At 45.1% G+C, this 23,444-nt stretch overlaps 1 protein-coding gene across 5 annotated transcripts in view; it reads left to right on the top strand.

Moving 5' to 3' along the window:
* The window catches only part of ADCY6 (adenylate cyclase 6), a 153,073-nt gene that overhangs the window by 90,951 nt on the left and 38,678 nt on the right, over positions 1-23,444 (top strand). For all 5 annotated transcript variants that reach the window (XM_075591215.1, XM_075591216.1, XM_075591212.1 and 2 more), the window contains exons 4-8: positions 14,980-15,129; positions 17,312-17,433; positions 18,870-18,981; positions 19,739-19,866; positions 20,290-20,448. In XM_075591215.1, the coding sequence (XP_075447330.1) occupies positions 14,980-15,129; positions 17,312-17,433; positions 18,870-18,981; positions 19,739-19,866; positions 20,290-20,448 (671 nt within the window). The remainder of the gene's footprint in view (positions 1-14,979; positions 15,130-17,311; positions 17,434-18,869; positions 18,982-19,738; positions 19,867-20,289; positions 20,449-23,444) is intronic.

Here is a 23,444-nt window from a genome sequence, read left to right as displayed (position 1 = left end):
TACGTTGCACGTACCCTCCCGGCATGAAGGGGTTCGGGCAGGGGTGGGTAACTCCGGTCCTCCACCCCCTCCCGACAGGTCAGGTCTTCAGGATATCCCTGCTTCAGCACAGGTGGCTCAATCAGAGGCTCAGTCTTCGACTGCACCACCTGTGCTGAAGCAGGGAAATGCTGAAAACCTGACCCCTTTGTGGCCCCTGAGGACTGGAGTTGCTCACCCCTGGGTTAGAGAAAGAGCCCCATTGCTTGATACGCAAGAGGTTGCCATGGTAGCAGTAGGAATAGTGGTTTGAGGCCTTTGATTTACGCTTACATTTTTAATGATGAGCAATAAAAAAATAACTGCAGCAGACTGACAACTTTCATTTGACGTGTTTGGATAACAAGTATTTTTGCAGTGCCTGCTGCTGGGGCTGTTTGCACTAGTGAGACAGCTTTGAGTTACTCCTTGTTTGGTTGAGCAGGGGGTTATGTTGAACTTATGCATGCTTCTCATTTATGGCCTTTCATCAGTTCCCGGGTTTCTGTTCAGTGTTCAGACTGCGCACCTCAGGATTTGGCATAACGGCGATCCTAAGGCCTGTAATATAGTGTGCATGCACGCCAATGATAATTGCCCGTGTGAGGCTGACGTTGCTACAGTTGAGACGGCTGTGAGCGGTGGCGCGGCAGATCAGAAGAAATACAAGAAATTTGTATTTTTTCGTGCTGTTGCCGCGCCACGTGACGCTGTTAGCCAATCACAGTGCAGCTGTGACGTCAGAGCCACGCCCCCTAGCCGCGCGGGTCACCGCTTGCCCTATAGAAAGTAAACGCGCGCGCCACACTGTGCGCACACCAGCGCGTACTATATTACAAGCCTTAGAGGGAAGGAACATGCTTTCCACAGGCTCTGCATAACCTGCTCTCGGCCTCCAGTGACACATTCAGCATGACTGCAAGCCTGTGTTAGAGGTCGACAAGAGCAAAGCATGGCACATGACTTGGGCTCACTGGGGAATTGCATCAAGGGGCTTGACTGATTATATATTTATTTTAATCTTAAAGGCAGAGATGTCAACCTTCAAGGACTGAAATCAGCAAGATTCGAAGGCTCAGCCAAAAAAATGTATTTGAATGGAAAAGTAGTGACTTCATGCCAGTACGACTTCTTTGAAGTCTATGAGACTGCTTATGTCAGAAATCAGTGAGACTGACTCCAGATCAGTAAGACTCCAATAGTTGGCTTGTCTGCCTAAAGTTTGCTAGGACGTGACAAAGTTTAGTCTGGGGAAATTGTGCAAGTGTTTTTTTGTCCTATTTGACCTACAATTTTCAGTATGTTGTACAGTACATCCTCTGCGTGTGATAACGGCTAGTACGTATGTGTTACATTGTGTGTGTGTGTGTGTGTGTGTGTGATAGTTTGCATGCATAGGTGCTTTGATAATGTGTGTCAGCGCGCGGTATCAGTGCTGTGTGTGGTGTGCGTGTTCGTAATGCACATGATTTATTAAGTAAGTGTGGGTGATTAAATGCTTCAAGTGACAGTGCATGATGTATGGAAACATTGCATGTGTGTTGTACATAATTGTTTGGTACTGTATGTGTGTTTGCAGGTTTTAGGTATGTGTGTGATTTTTAGTTTAGTTGTGCACATGCTGCTTGTCATGGTTAGCAGTGAGTGTGTGACACTGTATGGTGTGCATCTGCTAGGCATTTCCAGTCCTATTTCTGTCGTCTCATACATAAATTGATAATTTTTTCTTTTGTTTGACTTTCCTTTCCCCTGCGGTGTTTACATAATTCTAAATGTTTAATCCTGAAGGATCACAACCTCCTGTCTGCTGAGATTAGAAGAAGGACAGAACCTTGGAAGGGAGCAGAGCAAGTCAACAGCAGCACTGGCTTCTCACTCTTTCCAGACTGTGCTTGTGTGGGCTCGGGATCCAGGCTCGGGGTCCCCTCTCTGGCTGACCCATAGCCCTTTGCTGCTCTCACTTCTCAAGCTACAGGACTCTGGATGGCTCACCACATCAGCCACACTCTGCTCCCTTTCTGCCCCTTCTCATTGAGCCAGTGGAATGCACTTGTTATCTCTAATGGCAATCTAGCACGCCATTAATGTTTAATGAACTATTAACTTTTAATAGAGTTAATTTAGAAAGTAGAACATATACACGCTCAGGTACCCTGGCACAGTGAGCGTGTATGTGTGACCCTGCTCTGCTAGTGTGAGAGCTTTTTTTTTTTTAATTCTTGCCTGTTTGTATAGCCCTACTTTACATGTGACGAAATGGGAACAAACCCCTTATGGACAGAAAGGCCTTCTTGTAATTGAAATGCCTGCGGGGACGGGGGCGGGCACTGCAGAAAATCAGCATTTCAGGCAGTGCGACAGGACTGTAAAATTTGTAGCAGGAAACGACTGCTCCTTTGCATGTCATTACCCAGAATCCCTAGCTGCAGTGGAAGCATTGTATGCTAATAGATGATGGGAAAGACCGGGTTGCTGACCTGTCTGAGACATGTGAATGCGCTCACAAGTGGTATTTTTATCAGCGCGAACATCGAACGTTTTTTTCATGGTTCAAAAATGTGTTGCATAGAACACCGGGTTCCCCCAGGACGGTGTAAGGCAGCGGTGTGCAAAACTGGGGGGCGCCCCCCCCCCCCGAAGGGGTGCAAGGTTGTTCAGAGGGGGCGTAGCAGTTGCGGAGGTCCCGCGATCTTCCCCCAAGGCATTTAAATTAATTCCGGGGATCGCGTGAGGCCTCTGCAACTTTACTAAACTTCTCTTCGGCGACGCGGAGTTAAATGACGCCGCGGAGTCATGTGTAGTCAAGTTGGCATGGCAACGTGACCCCACAGCATTGTTTGACGCTGGAGAGAAGGTAAGGGAGGGAAGCAGGCAGGGGGGCGCAGCAGGGAAAGATTTCGCACCCCTGGGTAAGGTGTTTCACAATGTGCCTTGTCGATAGAATAATGTATAAAGGCATGTCACAAATTATACCGAGCTGCCAGAATGATTTGAAGTGTTTTAAGAATATGCAGTTTGTCCACAGAATGATCCAAGATGTATTTTTAACATCTGCGCATTCATTTCTCTTTCTATCTACCGCTCCAACCAGGCAGTGACTTGATTTGTTATTAGACGTGTAAAAGTCCCACGCAGTTGCCTCCTCGTAGGCTTTGCACGTTCTTCCTTTCCCATCCCATATTACATCTGCACAGAACCTGAGGCATTAGTGTACTATTCCTTCCTAAAGTAAGCATGCGTTATGCAAAACTGCAAAGACATTATCCAGAGTTCATTTATAAAGGGAGTCTCATAAATGGATCACCATGGATCCTTCCTTCTTCCCTAAACCCCGCCCCCTCTCCCCCCCCCCCCTTACTGACTAACTTATGAAAACAAAAATGCACTAAACAGTTGAACAAAACCTAATTACATTGTTGGATTCTTTATCCCCTCCCCCCTCCACAAAAATGCTTTGAAGACAAGCAATTCATACTCTGTAAAGAGGTTTTGTGTGATTTTATATGTGCAGCAAGGTTACACTAGTGTTGTCATGTGTACCATGAAGATGTGCTGAGTGTGTGTGTTGTTTGAGGAAAAGATAGTTCTGTTTGTGAGTGCAGGTGTGGGCGCGGATGTATGCTTTCTCACGGGTGTGCAGGGGTTTGGGGGAGTAAATATATGTTAGCACTTTGTAGACATGGTGCATGCATGTGTGTGCAGGTATATGTGCAAAGTGTGTGTTTGTGCAAAAGTATGGGAAAAGGTTTAGTGTGTGTGCGTACACAGGTGACTAGGCATAAAGAACATGTCCTGTGAAGGTGTGTATGGGGAGTGAACGTGTGAATTGTGGATGTTTTGGGAGTGTGTTTTTGTGTAGATTTGTATGTGCACTTATTGTGCAGGTGTAAATATGAAGAGAGGGTATATGTATGGGTGCTTGTCTGTGTGTATTGATGTATCATAGTTGCCAAGGACATGGGATCCAAGTGAGAGTTGTGAATGCTGAGTGTTTGCGTTTTCTCTCTACTGAGCAAGCCACACAGAGGTGTGTGTGTGTCTGTGTGTGTCTGTGTGTGTCAGTGTGTGTCTGTGTGTGTCTGTGTGTGTCTGTGTGTACTGTATGTAGCAGCCAGTAAGGGCTGCTCCCTTTATCTGTCTGACACCTTGGCTGTGGCTTTTTATTTGCCTGCCCTCTGATAGTTTTACATTCCAGCCTCACGGAGAGTCTGTGCATCTCCATTGTTTACCTGCTGTGTATATAGATATAAAAAATAAAGAGGTTCAAGGTAACCCCCACCCAGCCACAGGAGACGTGGGAGGGAACAAATCAATCATTAACTAACCAAAGGTCCTATGCAGTACAGTGAGACCAGGAGGAAAGACGTGTCTGACACCACGGCCTCCGGCTCGAATCACATTCACTTAGCTCTAAAGCGGGCCTGGGCAACTCCAGTCGCCAAGGACTACCAACAGGTCAGGTTTTCAGGATATCCCTACTTCAGCACAGGTGGCTGTATTGACTGCACCACCTGTGCTGAAGCAGGGATATCCCGAAAACCTGACCTGTTTCTGACCTGATCTCCTGAGCGATCTCTGGAGTGCAATGAGACGCGCGACAGAGAGGCTTGTGTTGCTTACTATTGCATTACTATTATTATAATGGTATTATTGAAACGATTCGCCGCTATTCGCCCGTTAGCTTTAGGTGTTCGACTTTCAGCAGATCACTTATTCAATTAATTGCAACCTCCACATTTATTCTCCTTCCATTTATACCAACAATCTCTTTGTTAACTTCCATCATTCTAGTTCTGCTTTCAGTTTTAGAAATAGCAGTAATTGAAGCACACGTCTTTGTTTTAATACTGAGTCTGTCTGTACAAAACAGCGTATAATGACCCACCCAGCACATGCTTACCATATAGTGGACCCCAGCCCTTGACCACTAACTGGAGCTGTAGCCGCTCTCCTAATAACCTCTAGTTTAGCCGTATGATTTCACTTTGCATTAACTATTCTCTTAACGTTAGCATTGATTATTATGTCCCTAACTATATATCAATGATGGCCCCTGGAACAGAACCCGCCGTATACCCGGGGCCCTGCTGTAATTGTATTTATTACATCAGAAGTCTTCTTCTTTTTAGGGTTCTTGTGAGCATTTTACAACTGCAGTCTTGCCCCAGCATTAGGACTAGGAGAATGCTAACCTCCTACAATTATTGAACCTCATTGGTTCAAAAGTTGTCATGTGATGCGGCCGTCGCGTCTAAAATCAAATAGATTCGTCTCCTCAACAAACTGCCTCACCGTCGCGCTTCCACGTGCCCCATTGCACACAGTATGGCCGGCCTGATTGAGTTACTGGTTTTGTTCACGCCGCCCGCACTATGGCCGCAGCCTAACTCCTCCGCCGGCTGCTCTTCTGCTTAATGCTGGTACCATCATCTCCCCCCGCCTGCCTCTATTACCGCCCTGTCCCACAGGTAAGCATGGAGGAGGGGCAGAGAGCTGGAGGAGGAGAGAGCTTAGAATGGGGCCTTGAAAAACAATTTGCCCGGGGCCCCTCGCATGTCTAGCTGCTCCACTGGCAATATTCAAACCTTATAATGGTTTTGATGGCATTCTTAACGGTTCGTGCTTTTTTTTTTTTAATTAATCTTCCCATTTAATAAGTCGGTACAGTTACTCTTGTGGTGGTGTTAATAATGTACAACAGTAATGGTTTGAATTGCAGGTGTATGGAAAAAAAAAAAGATAGGTTTATTTTTTTTATTGCTTTTAAAGCTGCAGTTGAAGCAATATCCTACATGTGTTTTTTAAAAATAAATCCGTTCTGTACTGTGAGCATTAAAGAAAACCTGAAATTTTTAATATATTATGACAGGCCCTGGCATACCCCTTTTTGAGCCCTGCCCTCTCTCTGGCAGTGCACCAATTGTATCTAGTGACTGCCTGGTCACATGATCTTCCCCACAGAACTTTCGTCTTTGGTCCTCTTCTGCTGCACTGACGCAAATTAGTGAAGCCCCGAGCCGAATCGATCACAGGAGAACGGATCGATCGGCAACTTGTCTAATTACTTATCATTGTGTGAATTGTATTAATGCACATATTAAAGGGGGTGGAGGAACAAAAAAAAAAGTCTGCTTGGACTGCTGCTTTAAGTGTCTTAATCAAACCCCAGAAGCAGTGTTCTGAAATGCACCAAGACAACCAGAAGGGACACACAATACATGTTATTCAAAGTGATTATACAGGGAGAAGATTAAAAAGCTCTCAGACAAATTGTGTGATATATAGATAGATATAGATCTATATCCTATGGTTATACACTGTACAAACTAATGTAACTATGTAAATTAGATTTATTTACATTAGAAAAGAGGCGTCTAAGAGGAGATATGATAACTATATACAAATATATTTGGGGACAATACAAGGGCAGTACAAAGGACTTGGGGACATCCCTTAAGGTTGGAGGAAAGGAGATTTCACCAGCAACAAAGGAAAGGGTTCTTTACAGTAAGGGCAGTTAATATGTGGAATTCATTACCCATGGAGACTATGATGACAGATACAATAGATTTGTTCAAAAAAAGGTTGGATGTCTTTTTAGAAAGGAAAGGTATACAGGGATATACCAAATAAGTATACATGGGAAGAATGTTGATCCAGGGATTAATCCGATTGCCAATTCTTGGAGTCAGGAAGGAATTTATTTTTCCCCTTCTGAGATATCATTGGATGATATGACTCTGGGGTTTTTTGTTTGCCTTCCTCTGGATCAATAAGTTAGTATAGATATAATATCTGTTGTCTAAATTTAGCATAGGTTGAACTTGATGGACGGAAGTCTTTTTTCAACCTCATTTACTATGTAACTATGTAATTCTAGAGACTATCTGATGTGAGCTGGGTAGGGAGAATTGTGTGTGTTATATTATTACTGCTGGATGAAGACCTCCCCAATGATCTTCCAGGGAGTGCGGGCTGCAAGCATCTCTTCTCCACGTTTCTCCAACAAATGTTCTCATTTCATCCTCCTATCTCACAGACACACACATACACACACACAGCAAAAGACCTGTGCACTCGCAGGGTTATGAAGAAGGCACTTGCACAGTTCTTGCACTCTGGGTCAGCAGGTCTGGTTGAGGTAGAGACCCGGCTCACTCCGGAAGATGGGACCCGACTTTCTTCCAAAATGCTCTTCCTCCCCATTGACAGAGCGGATCCCCTCTTAAACAAATGGGGCTTGGCCCCTCCTCTCCATTCAACAACTGACGTCATGACCCCTCACCCCCACTCGTCAAATCTGCCGGGACCCACCCCAGTTGGGAGTCCTGGGCCCCAGGAGACCCCGGCCCCGGTTAGGCCTCAGTGGAGTTACAATAAAATGAAAGCACTTTGCCATGTGAACATTTTCCCTCTTCTGTTCTGCATGTTTGCTCATAATTGCAAATGCTTTCAAAAGTTCATGTGTAAGCCCCAAAAGTCACTCCAAGCAGCCTATCAGTAATTACCACAAACTATATAATAAATATCGTCTTAGGGGTCATACATCATTGCAGAAAGATGACATTGCTCTTAACATCTTGATGAAATAAGCTTTCTGACATGTAATAGAGGGGTCCAGTGTGCATCTGATGTATGTGATGAGTGTGACATTCTTGCAAAGAGTGTTGTGGCCGTGACATATTCAGCTTTCTTCCAGCACTGGGCGGCTGTCACAGCAAGGTGGCACAGGGCCAGACTCCTGCTGTTTGCGGTACACCGCTCTCACCACACAGGAAGGTGTAGCTATGTGCAAACGCTGGGTGTGGGATTACATCTCTCTTCTTGTAGGGCATGCTTCCTCAGGATAAGTGATACCGTCTCTCCCTCCTTTCTTTTTCTGTCGCTCTACTTTCTTCTCTATTTCCCCATCTTTCGCGGTTTCATACTTTTGGGGGGCAAAATATTCATTAAACTTCAATAGTTCTGATCGGGATCCTGTCACTCGGGAAGGTCATATTGATTGCGATGGGAGATTCCATGTGACGGTACCCCGATCAGCACTATAACCGGTTAATGAATAACACACTTTGTCTCTCTTTTTTTCCTCTTCACTATTTCTTTTATACTTCTTTCTCTCTCTTCCTTTTTAATCTCACTTTCTGACTTATTTACGCTATCTCGCCCTTCCCCGCTTTTTCTCGTTCCCCCCCCCCTTCTCCCTCTCTTGTTTGTTCTTCCATTCTCTCACAGAAATATCTGTGACATTTATTCACATGCAGAGTGGAGCATGCAACAAACAGTCTGTGCAAGTAAGTCCCCACTTGGCAGGAGAACGCAGCCGTGTACTCTTTTAATCTTTAAAGCAGAACAGAAAATAAGCTCTACCCTTTCTCCCGGAGATTCCCAGTCTTTCATATATTGAACGTTTTCTATCCTTCAGCAGACATTTTTTTTTTTTCCCCCTCAACCTTAAAAAAAATAAATAAAAAAGAGCCCTCCATTTGGGACGGCCCCACATAAAATCCGGTGTGATCCTATACTGGGTGTCCAACTCCCCCCGGTTTTAATTTAAAAAAAATATATATATAGGTGCGTGTTTCTGCTGAAAAGCCTGTTTGATAAAGTTTGCACTTAATTTTAGCCTTTTTTTTTTTAAAGTCCTGTTTCCTCTTGTACGAGATAATGGATTTTCTGTGCAATGATTACATGACCATTATGCATACCGTTATCTAAGAACAAAATATGCAGCACGCTGTTTCTTACAGACAGTGGTTAAAACAAAAAAAAAAGTGAAACTGAGCAGCCTAAAGTGTGCGCGTGTGTGCGTGTGTGCGCGTGTGTGTGTGTGTGTGTGTGTGTGTGTGTGTGTGTGTGCTCTCCATATTAAGGCTCTTTGGAATGTACTGTGGATTGGTGTCTAAAAAGCACTCCACCCCTGAATATTTTTTGTAACGTAGTAATTACATGTGTTTCAGATATCAAGGAAGGGTTCAATAAGATTGAGATTATACTAAGGTATATATATATCTTTATTTATATAGCTCTATCTAGGTACATAGTGCTTCACTGTAATACCCGTGACATAATAATATAACACATAGTGGGAATAAGCGCTTCAGACATGAAAGTAACATTAGGAAATTGAGCCCCTGCCCTAAATAACTTACAATCTAAATGGTAAGTGGTGGAAACTTAGAGACAGTAGAAGGATGTTCTGGTAAGTGTATCTGCAAGGGGCCATGGTCGGTGCATCCGAGATGTACTGTATAGTGGGGGGGTGCAAATTGGTGCGAGAATTTCTGGGGGGGGGGGAGGAGCGGCTCTTTATAGAGGCCCCGCGCTCTTCCCCAAAGCATTTAAATTATGCGTGAGGCCTCCCTCCCTCTCTCCCTCCCTAGCTCTCTTCCTCCTTCGCTCCCTTCCTCCCTCGCTCTCTGAACCACGGTAAGTGCAGTTTACAGCGGCCTTCGCCGCTTCCCCGGCACTTAAGTTAAGTGCCTTCAGGAAGCGCGCAGGGGCCTCTGTAAACCCCGCGCCCCCCAGTTTGCGCACCGCTGGTGTAGAGGCAGGTGAGATGGCGAGATCTCTGTGCTCACTTGTATTCTATGAATACCAAACTGTAACCAAACCCAACTGAAACAGATTAGACTAAGACAGATGAAATGGTGGTGGTATTTACCTGCCTAATACCTAGCACAGTAAGTAAATGAATGTGCTAAATCAGTCCGGTTAAGTTCTATGGGGGAGACGGGTTTCAGGATTTCTTCAATCCGGAATCGCTCATATATTTCTAGTTACCTGGAATTTCCTGCACAATAAATAACGGCACACCATGACCATGGCAACATGGCGTCTATCTGCTCTGCCCTTACGTTCAAATGCTCGTAGCTCCAATGTGCCTTTGGAAAAAAGTTGACTAAAATCAATAAACAATGTTTTTTGCTTAAAAAATAAATAAATGAATGAGCAGCGACATGTTTGGGGTGTAACGTGCCCTTTTCTTTTTCTGTGCTTTTCTTACAAATACGTTTGCATGTATTGCAGCTTAATTGTAGGCTACACCCTCCTTGAAAAATGCATCTACTATATATTTCTGAAAGCACTGTATGTCTGCGTCCCAAGGGCCAATCGCATTGCACCTTTGGCCTGTCACTCCGGCTCAGGCCATGCCCGCCCCCGCACACCTCTCATTGGCCTGCGTCCAACACCAATGCCACACTGTCCCACCCCTCACTGACTCTCATTGGCCTGCGTCCAACACCAATGCCACACTGTCCCACCCCTCACTGAGCTACCACTTCCCTGTCCCACCCCTCACTGAGCTTTGGGAACGCTTTGCATTTGCAGCACCTAATCCTCAACCCTCACTGCTCTGGGGCCACGCTTCACAGCTCTCAAAACCCTCACCGTCTGATACCACAGAACTGCCGAATCAGGTACAGAATCAGCTACATACAACACACGATAACACCAAACACTGCACACACAGACATTCACACAACACCAAACACTGCACACTGCCTCTTCAAAACACCACCCTCGACCCCCCGCCCACCCCCCCCCCCCTGGTCCACGCCACAGATCTCCCTCCCGCTACCGCAGACCCTCTACGGGCCGCAGCCTACACTAAAACACCATCGCCACCGGCCCACACGCCACACATCTCCCTCCCGCTACCTCAGACACTCTACAGGCCGCGGACCGGCCCGCACGCCACACATCTCCCTCTGCTACTGCAGACCCTCTACGGGCCGCAGCCTACACTAAAACACCATCGCCACCGGCCCACACGCCACACATCTCCCTCCCGCTACCTCAGACACTCTACAGGCCGCGGACCGGCCCGCACGCCACACATCTCCCTCTGCTACCGCAGACCCTCTACGGGCCGCGGACTACACTAAAACACCATCGGCACCGGCCCACACGCCACACATCCCCCTCCCGCTACCTCAGACACTCTACGGGCCGCGGACCGGCCTGCACGCCACAGATCTCCCGCCAAACAACATCGCCACCGGCCCGCAACGCCCCCAACAAACAAACAAACACACACTATGCTAGGTACTCACTTCGGCACCGGCCCGCACGGAGCTCCTCCGAAGGCCACCGCAACCCACAGATCTCCCGCCAAACACCATCGGCACCGGCCCACACGCTCCTCCTCCGGAGGACACCGCACGCCACACATCTCCCGCCTAACACCATCCGCACCGGCGCCGGGGGAGCGCGAGTCACGGTGGACCAAGCGGCGCCGGGGGGGAGCGTGAGTCACGGGGAGGGACAGTGTGTGTGGGGGGGAGGGACAGTGTGTGTGGGGGGGAGGGACAGTGTGTGTGGGGGGGAGGAACAGTGTGTGTGTGGGGGAGGGAGGGACATTGTGTGTGTGTGAGGGGGGGACAGTGTGTGTGTGTGTGGGGGGACAGTGTGTGTGTGGGGGAGGGGGGGCAGTGTGTGTGTGGGGGAGGGGGGCAGTGTGTGTGTGGGGGAGGGGGGGAAGTGTGTGTGTGGGGGAGGGGGGGACACTGTGTGTGTGTGTGTGTGTGTGTGTGTGTGTGTGTGTGTGTGTGTGTGTGTGTGTGTGTGTGTGTGAGGGGGGGGGACAGTGTGTGGGGGAGGGGAGGACAGTGTGTGTGTGGGGGAGGGAGGGGACAGTGTGACTCCCGGGCAACGCCGGGTCTCTCAGCTAGTATGCTATAAATGAAATAATATGTATTTGTGCTCTTAAAGAGCAAGTATCAGTGTAATCTAAAATGAATGTGATGCGTGCTTTGGAGACGACGTCGTCCTGGATTAGTAATGGAATTGGTCGCACTAAACAAGTTGAACTTTTCTCAGGAGCATCACAAACCTGTCTCCAAGCTGCATAAAAATATCAGGGGGACAAAGGGTAGGTTTCTTCTGTACTAGAAGAAGCAGAACCCGGGCAGATAAGGAATAATCTCCATACATCACACAGCCTGTATATAATCCATTCTGTGTCACAGATCACACCACACATTCAGTATGGCCACAGATCACACCACACATTCAGTATGGCCACAGATCACACCACACATTCAGTATGGCCACAGATCACACCACACATTCAGTATGGCCACAGATCACACCACACATTCAGTATGGCCACAGATCACACCACACATTCAGTATGGCCACAGATCACACCACACATTCAGTATGGCCACAGATCACACCACACATTCAGTATGGCCACAGATCACACCACACATTCAGTATGGCCACAGATCACACCACACATTCAGTATGGCCACAGATCACACCACACATTAAGTATGACCACAGATCACACCACACATTCAGTATGGCCACAGATCACACCACACATTCAGTATGGCCACAGATCACACCACACATTCAGTATGGCCACAGATCACACCACACATTCAGTATGGCCACAGATCACACCACACATTCAGTATGGCCACAGATCACACCACACATTCAGTATGGCCACAGATCACACCACACATTCACTATGGCCACAGATCACACCACACATTCAGTATGGCCACAGATCACACCACACATTCAGTATGGCCACAGATCACACCACACATTCAGTATGGCCACAGATCACACCACACATTCAGTATGGCCACAGATCACACCACACATTCAGTATGGCCACAGATCGTCTAGAATAACTTTGCATAACATTTACAGTTCCGAAAGCGTATTTATAAAAAAAAAAAAATATATATATTATTTTTTTTTGAGACTACGCTTAAAATAGGTAAATATTGAGCTGAAATTGCTCCCTTTCTGCACTCGCTTCACCTCCCAGGAGTCTTCCCTTTCCCCCTCCAATTTTAATACTTAAAGCAGCAAAACATGTGAAATCTCATTTTTTTAATTTAATAAATCAGTTCTGTAGCATTAGATAATACTTACTGTATTTTTTTTATTCAACTCTTAATGCCATTTTTAATGAGTTTTAAACCTACACTTTAAGCAATATCCTACATGTGTGCTTTTTTTTAATAGCTCAGTTCTGTACTATGAGAAAATACTTGTAGCATTTTTTTTTATTTTAAAAAAAAAAGCTGACATTTTTAATGTATTCTAATGTAACGAGCATTTTGTTGTTCCTATAGCAACCATTTACAAAGTCACATCCCCTTCCTCTTCTGAAACAGGCTCTGGCACACCCCCTTTTGAGCCCTGACCACTCTCTAGCAGTGCACCAATTGTATCTAGTGACTGCATGGTCACATGACCTTCCCCACAGAACTTTACATCTTGGGTCCCCTTCTGCAGCACTGACAACCATTTAGTGAACCTCCGAGCCGAATCTTTGTCGATCAATTGGCAACTTAGCTGATTACTTGGCAGTGTATAGATTGTATTGATGCACATATTAAAGGGAAAATAATAATAATAAAAAAAATTGAAAATGTCAGCTTGAACTGCTGCTTTAAAGCATCCTTTGATTCCTATAGCAGGCTTTAGCAGTCTTTCCCAGCAGTGCAAGATCTTTGCAACACTTTCCTTTTTGTGATAATTTGTTGTCAATATTCCCAGCAGTTTGAACTGCAAACTGTAACAATAGATAATGTTACCTTGGTAATATAAGGATACATTGTAGCTGCTGAGTTACACTGACTGACTGAAGGATTGATTGAAACCGAAAGGCAGCCATTATGTTAGGCACACAATCGGAATTTTAACAGCATTATAGCAGGAGCACCAAATGATTGCGAGCTTAGGTATGAATGTGGAATTGCACTTTGCCACATGCTTTACATACTGTATACAAATAAAATCCTAAATGCCGCTATGTCAAATGGCGTGGCGTTGCCACGACCACAGGATGTCACGTACAGTTCTGATGCCATGCTGCATTATGTTGTCATAGCAACGCAATGCCACAGGGCGTCCTGTTGTCGTATGTGATGTTATTTCAATGCGGCGCTATTTTGCGTCGCGGCGCCATGATGAGGGACCCTGCAGGAGGAGATGGAGAAGGTAAGAGTTACAGAGGCCCTGCGCTCTCCCCTGAGAATCAGTTTTATTGTTGTGGGGAAGAGCGCTGGGGTCGGTGCAGTGGCACCTATGGCACCACCATCCAGCCAGCTCTGCAGTGGCACCTATGGTACCACCATCCAGCCAGCTCTGCAGTGGCACCTATGGCACCACCATCCAGCCGGCCCTGCAGTGGCACCTATGGTACCACCATCCAGCCGGCCCTGCAGTGGCACCTATGGCACCACCATCCAGCCGACCCTGCAGTGGCACCTATGGCACCACCATCCAGCCGACCCTGCAGTGGCACCTATGGCACCACCATCCAGCCGGCCCTGCAGTGGCACCTATGGCACCACCATCCAGCCGGCCCTGCAGTGGCACCTATGGCACCACCATCCAGCCGGCCCTGCAGTGGCACCTATGGCACCACCATCCAGCCGACCCTGCAGTGGCTCCCAACAACATTTTTGTAAAGAATGTAAAAGTGTAACTGGTTTTAAACACACATCTGCTATCGCTTCATTAAATAGTAAGCACAAAACCTTTTTGGGGCTTTTCAGTGGGGGCGTTTAATCACGTTTTCTATACTTATAAGGCTTATAGCGCTTTGTAAATAAACGATGATAATAATAATAATTATTATTATTATTATTATTAAGATCGAGGAGAGAGGGGTGTTTACTTGTGCAAACTCTTGCTGATCACACAATGACATCACACAAAAGGGAGCAGCCAGAGGAAATCCAACCCTACGACTCAACAGGTTGACCAACTAACTTTCAAAAATGATTGTCAGCTTTTTGGTTGAAAAATAAATAAATAAGCCGATATTAACCCTTTAAATATGTCACTGCCGTTGGTACACGTTGGTTGTAGAAGGGAATATCTCTTTAATGTAAGAATATCTAAGAAACCTATTTGCAAGTAAAGGCATTCTCTGTCTCCATGCTGCTGCATTCTAATTCTTTCCCTGGTCTCTCTTCTCCCCAGCTGAGTGCCAATGTGCTGATCTTCCTATGCACGAACATCATCGGGATTTGTACCCACTATCCGGCAGAGGTGTCCCAGAGGCAGGCGTTCCAGGAGACGCGAGGGTACATCCAGGCACGGCTGCACCTCCAGAGGGAGAACCAGCAGCAGGTCAGTGTGAGGGGCAAACAACACGCTTTCCTACTTCTGATCTGTAAATGGATGCATCTCAAACTCTTCACCCGTACAGTGTACATCATGAAGGGTGGCACCTGCGAGGCCCTTATGACATATGCTATACGCCAGGGGTGGCCAACTCCAGTCTTCAAGGGCCACCAACATGTCAGGTTTTAAGGATATCCCTGCTTCAGCACAGGTGGCTCAGTCATTCACGGAGCCACTGATTGAGCCACCTGTGCTGAAACGGGGATATCCTTAACATTTGACATGGTGCTGGCCCTTGAAGACTGGAGTTGACCACCCCTGCTATACGCCAATGGGTTTTGCTAGTTTTCTAGAGCACTGCATAGGAAAACTGACCACGAACAAGGGCCCTCCCATTCTGTTTACACCACTGGGAGGAGGAAGTGATCACGTGTCTGCTAGTGCCACATGGTCGTGGCCACGGAGGCGGCAGGACACTGGTACTGAAGCGGTTTATATGTATCTGTATTAGGCCGCGCTTATAGTGCTGGCGACGTCGCCCGAAAACAAATGCATTGTCGTCGCCGCCGCTGCATGCGCTTATAGTAAGAGCGGTGGCGACGCGATTTTTGGTAGCCGTAATTATTTGATTTTTCAGGGGCTATCGCCTCATGTGACAGGAGCCTGGTCGCCCGCGCCGCCGCCGCAAAGCGAAATACAACTTTCGCTTGCGGCGGCGGGTGACGTCTCGCGTCGACAGCACGATAGGCGCGGCTTTATATGCACATGCTTTGCAATAGGAACATTTTTGCAGGGGTGGTTTGATCGACAGTGTTTGACCCTGCTGCTATTCTGTGTTTTCCTAGTGAGAACATTGTATTTGAGATTGGATACATGTATTTGCTGATGTGGTTTGTGCTGATAACCTTGTCGAGATTGAGGAACAAAAATGTACCACATGGATTGCTATTGGTGTTTCTATATTTATTTTTCCCCCTCTAATGTTTTCCACCTGGACACGGTTTCCTTGGAGATGGAGATGTGTCCCTCCATAGTTCCGATGTGTGACCGAATTAGAGCAGTGATCTTCAGCCCTCTAGGAATGTGCAGCAACCCCGTGGGACTGGAATCCCTGAACTTTATTTTCAGTTTGTAAAGGGCAACCCGCCATGTACATAAAAAAATGACAACTATTGCTGCGGTATGGCTTTTATGTAAAACAAATAAACAAAAAATGGACTGCTTTCTTCATTACATATTTACTATAACATTGCAGGCAGTCCTCGGTTATCCGACACAATGCGTTACTCAAAATGGCGTTGGATAGCGAAACGTTGTAAAGCGAAACACGTTTTCCCATAGGAACACTGTTTAAATGAAAGGTTCCGTTCCTGAAGGCATTTTTAACACTAAAATACACCAAATATTATATGCAGGCAATAAGATATGCAGCACACACATAAATTATATAGTGTATATACTGTATTTTATATATAACATAATAAATAATATATTATATAGTATAATATAATATTATATAGTATAATATTATATATTTATACGCTCTTACGACCCTTTGCAACGTTGTTTATGTGAATGTGTGTATATATATATACACACATACACAACGCTGCAAAGCGTCGTAAGAGCGTTGGATAAGCTATTTTGGCGTTGTAAAAATGAACATAGGTATGCATTGCATAGCGTTGGATAAGCCATTCGTTGTCAAGCGAAGCGTTGCAAAACGAGGACTGCCTGTACAGTAAAACATTGAATACTCTTGGAATTGTTACATTAAGAACATGGCAAATATATAATTGTGTTTTTTTTTTTTTTTTACATAGTTTTTTTTATTTTTTTTATTTAAGATCCTTTATTGTAAATTGACATATACAATGAAATAAGACGGGTCTGTTAAGGGGGCATATGGTTCCTTTTCTCCTTGAATATATATATATATATATATATATATTTGTTGAGTCATGAGTAAAATGTCTGCCAGTGTCACTTTTTTCTCTTACCTCTGCAGAGCACAAGTTGAAAACCACTTACGTGGAGCCACCAATACATATTTAGGAGTGTATCTATGTTGAAGGTCTTCCTTGGTTAATGACTGTCAGTGTGAAGGTGCCATGAGAGGGAAAAGCTGGTCCATGGAGCGAGGGGCTGCTACAAACAGCTGTGACTTGGTGTCTCTGTTCCCCTCCAGGAACGCCTCCTGCTGTCAGTGTTGCCACGTCACGTGGCCATGGAGATGAAGGAAGACATCAACACCAAGAAGGAGGACATGATGTTCCACAAAATCTACATCCAGAAACACGACAATGTCAGGTAACGTAGGTCCTCGAGGCCCTCCATGGTGCCATTTTAGGGTCTAACGAGCAATGGTGTTCTCTAAAACGCCACAAAGGGGCAATTACAATTTAATCCAGTAATGAAACAGAATAAGCACGTCATCAAAGTGGTGTCAACCGCAGCAAGAGAAGCTGGCTGACCTCTCCTGTTCTCATTTTATACAAGCAGCATGTCCAAATCTCCCATCTAAGGGGCACTCCCAATGTAAGCGAATGACCGTAGGATGGGATTTTGTCGGTAATTGACATTGTTAAAAAAATCAAGACGTGTGTTTGTGTGTGTATGTGTGTGTATGTATATATATACACACACACACACACACACTATATTGATTTAGATCATTTATATAAAGCCGCAATCCGCCCTAGAAGCCTAGGCTTATGAGTTTATAATATAGCATATAATGTTAGTATCTTGAGAGCAAAAAGAAATGGGGTGTGCGCAGATCCCAGACCGTCCAGTATTCAAATAGTCCTTCCTGCAGCGCCAATTTTTCCCCCGCGATCAAAACCGGGGCTAACTAGAACACATACATAAAAGAGAGCGGGGGGTTGCAGTTTTTAAATACCACTTTATGTAAATTATGAACAACACATTCACTTACATTACAAAGTTTTTTATGTATGTAAATGTTAGTATCTTGCCCGTGTGCATATCCTGAACTTTTTTTATTGCTTCAAAATCTGGATTTTCTTCATGTCTGATATCTGCGGTTACCTTGGTGACCTTCCCACTGCACTGGGCCCTGGGGAGAACTGGGCCTCACCTTATATGTTTTATGCTTCTATGCACTATATTTCTAATGCTTCTTATTTAAGCAGACACTTAATGTCATGCTTATACCTCCCGAAGTGAGCATCGGATTTAAAAAATAAAAACAACGTTGGAAAGGTCAAGAAGAGATCTATTGAAGTAAGAAATAAAAGGCAAGATAAAAGCAGCGATCTGGCAATGCTGCTTTAAATATTTTAACGTTTCTACAGTAACCAAACACTTTGGGAGGATCTGTCCCCCCCAATCTTTATCTAATCTCTTTATAACTGTTTGACAATGTATCTATATGTTGTAGAAACCACAATCATGTTGGCACTTTGTAGTTATTTCACACAATTACACAGGACACACCTTGTTAGCTGGCAGTGGCGTCTGCCATGTATTTCCAAGTACAGTACTGTGTTGCAGGCCACTGCGAAGGGTTAAATTCCTTCCAATCTCCAACATCTGTAACATCTGGAGGCAACAATAATACCCAACTCCGTTACACTTCAAAAATAAAAAAGTTCCAGCCACTAAAGTTTGTGAATGGTTTGAACAGAATTGTAGTTTACACCTGGTTTTAATTGGGCTGTTATGGGACAGCGGGGGCTTCCAGGGGTAGAGTGTTTTACCTGCGGCCTGCTCCGTCTTTGCAGCATCCTGTTTGCGGACATTGAGGGGTTCACCAGCCTGGCGTCGCAGTGCACAGCGCAGGAACTTGTGATGACGCTGAACGAACTCTTTGCCCGTTTCGACAAGCTGGCGGCGGTAGGTACTCTGCGTCAGTCGGTAAAAGAAGAGTTTTAAGGTCACTCAAGGGGGGCTTGGGTTGATTTAACCCCTTATCGGCCAAACAGGCCGGCAGTCCATTGCTTTTGTACAGGAAAGGGGTTTAAGGCAGGGATATATTGCCCGTGTATCAAGCTACTTTGCACCATTGTAACCCTGTGCTTTAGCTTGCGGTTTGGGGACCCCAGGAAGGAGGTGTTGATGGTTCAGGTGTGTAGTGACTGTCTGTCATGTCAGAGGTGGCATAAACATCACTGGCGAACTGATTACAAGAAGTAAATTGAAAAACAAGCTGCTGCGCATCAAAGGAATATTATTCTTATCAAAGGGGTTACCTCCTAATGTGATGACCATTCTGACTCTGTAACATTCTGGCACAATCAGAAACCACAACGACATATTTAACTTTTTTTTTAAATGAAGAAATCCTTGAATACCTTTCACCCCAATGCTTGCAGTTTGGATCGAGTCCTGTTTTATGACTTTGACGAGTTCTTTGCCCTGGCGAAACTCCTTCTTATTCAGAAGATACCAGGAGTTTTTCATGGTTATAAAGGGGAAAAAAAACATTTTACAGCTTTTATGCAATAACCAACCTCATAATTGCCATTGTTAAGAGCTTACTGGCTTTAACCCCTATTCTGCCAGAGGCGTGCAAGGCGTTGACAGTGAAAGGGGTTAAGATGTTCCTTCCAGCCCTGTGTGTTTGCTGACCCGCTGCCTTACTATATTTCAGGAGAATCACTGCCTGCGTATAAAGATCCTGGGGGACTGTTATTATTGCGTCTCGGGGCTGCCTGAGGCCCGCGCTGACCACGCTCACTGCTGCGTAGAGATGGGAGTGGACATGATTGAAGCCATCTCGTGAGTGCACTGCTCCCGTAAAGTAGAAGAGCATAGAAATGTTGTATTTTTTAAAATCGTCTCCTGCAACGACCCATCTAATAGGAGAGCGCCGTGTATAAAAAGAAAAATACTAGGACACTTTTAGCAGGGAGAAAGTGGGAAAAGTCACGTTTTTAAAGTACAGTAAATATCAGTCTTGCAGATAAACAGAGACCTGATCAGTATGTTCCTGATTTGATGTGAATAATCTGTACATGCAACAGGAGGCTACAAAGGATTGTTTTTTTGCAGTGAAAGGGTTGATGCTGTCTCTCACAACCTGTCTTCAGTGAGCTGCAGGGACAATATGTCCTGCATCAACCCTCAGTCCAGGCCGCTTTGCCTTGTCACTCCATTCCGCGGGATTGACATGTTCTCCCTTTCTTACCTCTTCCCTCACAGGCTGGTGCGCGAGGTGACCGGTGTGAACGTCAACATGCGCGTGGGAATACACAGCGGTCGCGTTCACTGTGGCGTCCTCGGCCTGCGTAAGTGGCAGTTTGATGTCTGGTCCAACGACGTGACTCTGGCCAATCACATGGAGGCCGGGGGCAAAGCCGGGTGAGTGAACGGAGCTCCGATTTAGTCTCCGGGTGGCAGTCCTAACCAGTTATTATGTATGTATTTGTTCTGTACTGTTGTGCCAACCAAGAATGCAGTACTTGGCAGTAGGAGCGTGCAGACAATGACTCTGGCGTTCTCCGTTTACCAGATCTCACTTGCGTCATTCTTGCTGTTTAATTGTGCAGCGCCAACATATTCTACAGTGCAGTGGAAGGTGGAAGACGGTGATTTAATTGCATATCATGCCTTGCAGAACACTTGTTGAGCAGTTTGTATTACCACATAGCATTTGACAGCGGATAAGAACCACTTGGCCTACCTAGTCAGCCTATTTTCCGATCTGTTGCAAAACTTCAAGTCCTATTTGATCCTCATGCTTCTATTTACATTTAGGATTGCCATATGTCTATCCCAAGCATTTCTGAATGATCGTATTGTATTGGCCTCTCCCACAGTCAAAATGGGGCATTTACAACCCATGGTGACTGATGGCAGATATGGTAGATATCTTTTTATAATTTTTTTTTTCAGAAAGGAAATATATATGGGGATATGCTATATAATTAAACGTAGGAAGGATATTGTCCCAGGGAGAAATCTGGAGTCTGGAAGGATTTGTTTTCCTTCTCATGAAACACCATTGGCAAATGTTTTATTGTTTTTATTTTGTTCCTTCCTCTGGATCACTATAAATACAAGTATTGGATAGGTATCTCGGCCAAAATTAATATAACAAAGGTTGAACTTGATGGACATATAACTTTTTTCAACCTCGGTTACTTTGTACATGTTGAGGTCCTTCAGCATTTCCTCATAAATGTTATGTACACCACATCCTATTTTGTTGGCCCTTCTTCACACTATCTCTATGGGTGTCCTCGTGTAGACATGGCCTCCAGAATGGCACGCAGAACTCTAGGTGAGGTCTTGCCCATGATCTATAAAGTGGCATCACTACCACTCTGCTGCTAATAACTCTCCCTATACGACCTAGCATCCTGCTGGCCTTATATGTTGTTTTGCTACATTGCTCGCCCACTAAGTTAGCACAGATGATGCCTCCCAGGTCTCTTTCCTCTATAGTGGTTGACTGTATAGTGCCATTAATCCGGTATTCAGCCCTGCAAAGAATCCAGGCTTCTGGCTGAAGAGACACACCAGTCAGCACCTGGAAGATTGAAGTCTCCCATAATGAGTACCTCTCTTTTAATTGCCTCCATTAATACCCTGTCTAATTCATGTTCTTGGTGTGGCAGGGCACCGTAGTATGAATGACAACCTTCTGACCAGTTTCTAGGATGACTCAGTTTAAGTCTTTTCTCCAGAATATTGTATTAAAATAGATTCACCTAAAGGGCAACTTGCCCTCCCCCTTCATTGCTACCCTGTCGTTTCTAGATCTATTATAACCTGGTATAGCCACGTCCCAGTCCTGATTGTCATTGCACCATACCTCCGTAATAGCCACTATATCCAAATCATACCCTGTCATTATTGCAGTTAGTTCTGGGATTTTATTTCCAGAACTAGAGTATTAGTAAACATAGTGGTACTATTTGTGTGCCAGCTGTATTCTGTTTCCTTAAATATGTTTCCTGCTGTAAAATCGCTGCTACTTACAGGGAAGAGAGGTGGGAGGGAGAGCTGGATTTATCCTGACTCATTTCACTGCCCCTCCCAGCAGCCAGTGTAAATAATTGCTAATGAAACATCTGAACTGCTTAGTGTCTTGGTGCCCCTCCGAGAGAGATGCAAGTCATCTATTTTATGTAGGCCCCTATCCCTCCAAGTGGAGCAACTGTGTCTGATAAATCCAAATCCCTCCTCTTTACACCACTTCAACCATGCATTCAAGTCTGGCAATACTTCTGCAAAAGCCACTGAGCTGTCCCTAACTACTGCACCACCATACCTTCATCATTGGCCAGGCCAATAGTCCCTAGATTGACAATGACAACTACTTTTTCTCCCTGTCTTGCTGCCCTAACAATTACGTGTGTGTGTGTGTGTGTGTGTGTGTGTGTGTGTGTGTGTGTGTGTGTGTGTGTGTGTGTGTGTGTGTGTGTGTGTGTGTGTGTGTTCGTTTTCGTAACACACATTCCCATATATATATACAGTGGTTGACAAATCACCAAAAAATCTACTCGCCACACAAAAAAATCTACTCGCCACCTAGTACCAAACGTGTGCTGCTTGGGCCAATATTTACTCGCCTGGGGGTTAAATCCACTCACCCGGGGCGAGCAAATGTATAGGTTTGTCGAACACTGTATATATATATATATATATAAATCATACGAACCAGCCCAAAGACCAGTAAGGAGACAGCAACCAGCGAGGTGTAATCCAAAATAATCTGTATTGAAATGAACAGATACACAAAAGCCAACGTTTCGGTCTCTCAGGGAGACCTTCCTCAGGGCCGTGCAAAAATCGTTTGCACGGCCCTGAGGAAGGTCTCCCTGAGAGACCGAAACGTTGGCTTTCGTGTATCTGTTAATTTCAATACAGATTATTTTGGATTACACCTCGCTGGTTGCTGTCTCCTTACTGGTCTTTGGGCTGGTTCGTATGATTTGTGGATTCCTATGGGACTAGCAACTGCCTTTTGCTTTACATTAGAGTGCTGACTGCTTCATGTATATATATATATATATATATATATATATATATATATATATATATATATATCTCAAAAGAAGGCTTATTAGAGAGCAGCACCTGTAGTCTAAGTTGAAGTAATTATTTGCACTATAGCACTTGGTTTGTATTTAATCATGCTGTATATTATCACTGCATTGTAGTGTATATGTAGTGCACTGAGATTTCATGGTTTGAAGCCACTTCTTAGAGTTGTATTAGTGCCTGTTTAGGGTACAGATAAATACAGTAGTGGCCAAATGCATTTCTTCTATTGACTGTTATATTCTCTATTTCTGTTTATTGTTTTGAATTGTGATGGCTTGTGTATTTTTTTTTTAACAGATTGGTTA

Source organism: Ascaphus truei, chromosome 3, assembly GCF_040206685.1.
Source record: "Ascaphus truei isolate aAscTru1 chromosome 3, aAscTru1.hap1, whole genome shotgun sequence".
In the NCBI taxonomy this organism is placed as follows: domain Eukaryota; kingdom Metazoa; phylum Chordata; class Amphibia; order Anura; family Ascaphidae; genus Ascaphus; species Ascaphus truei.
Note: the sequence above shows the minus strand (reverse complement) of the source record. Positions and strands in the feature narration are given on the sequence as shown.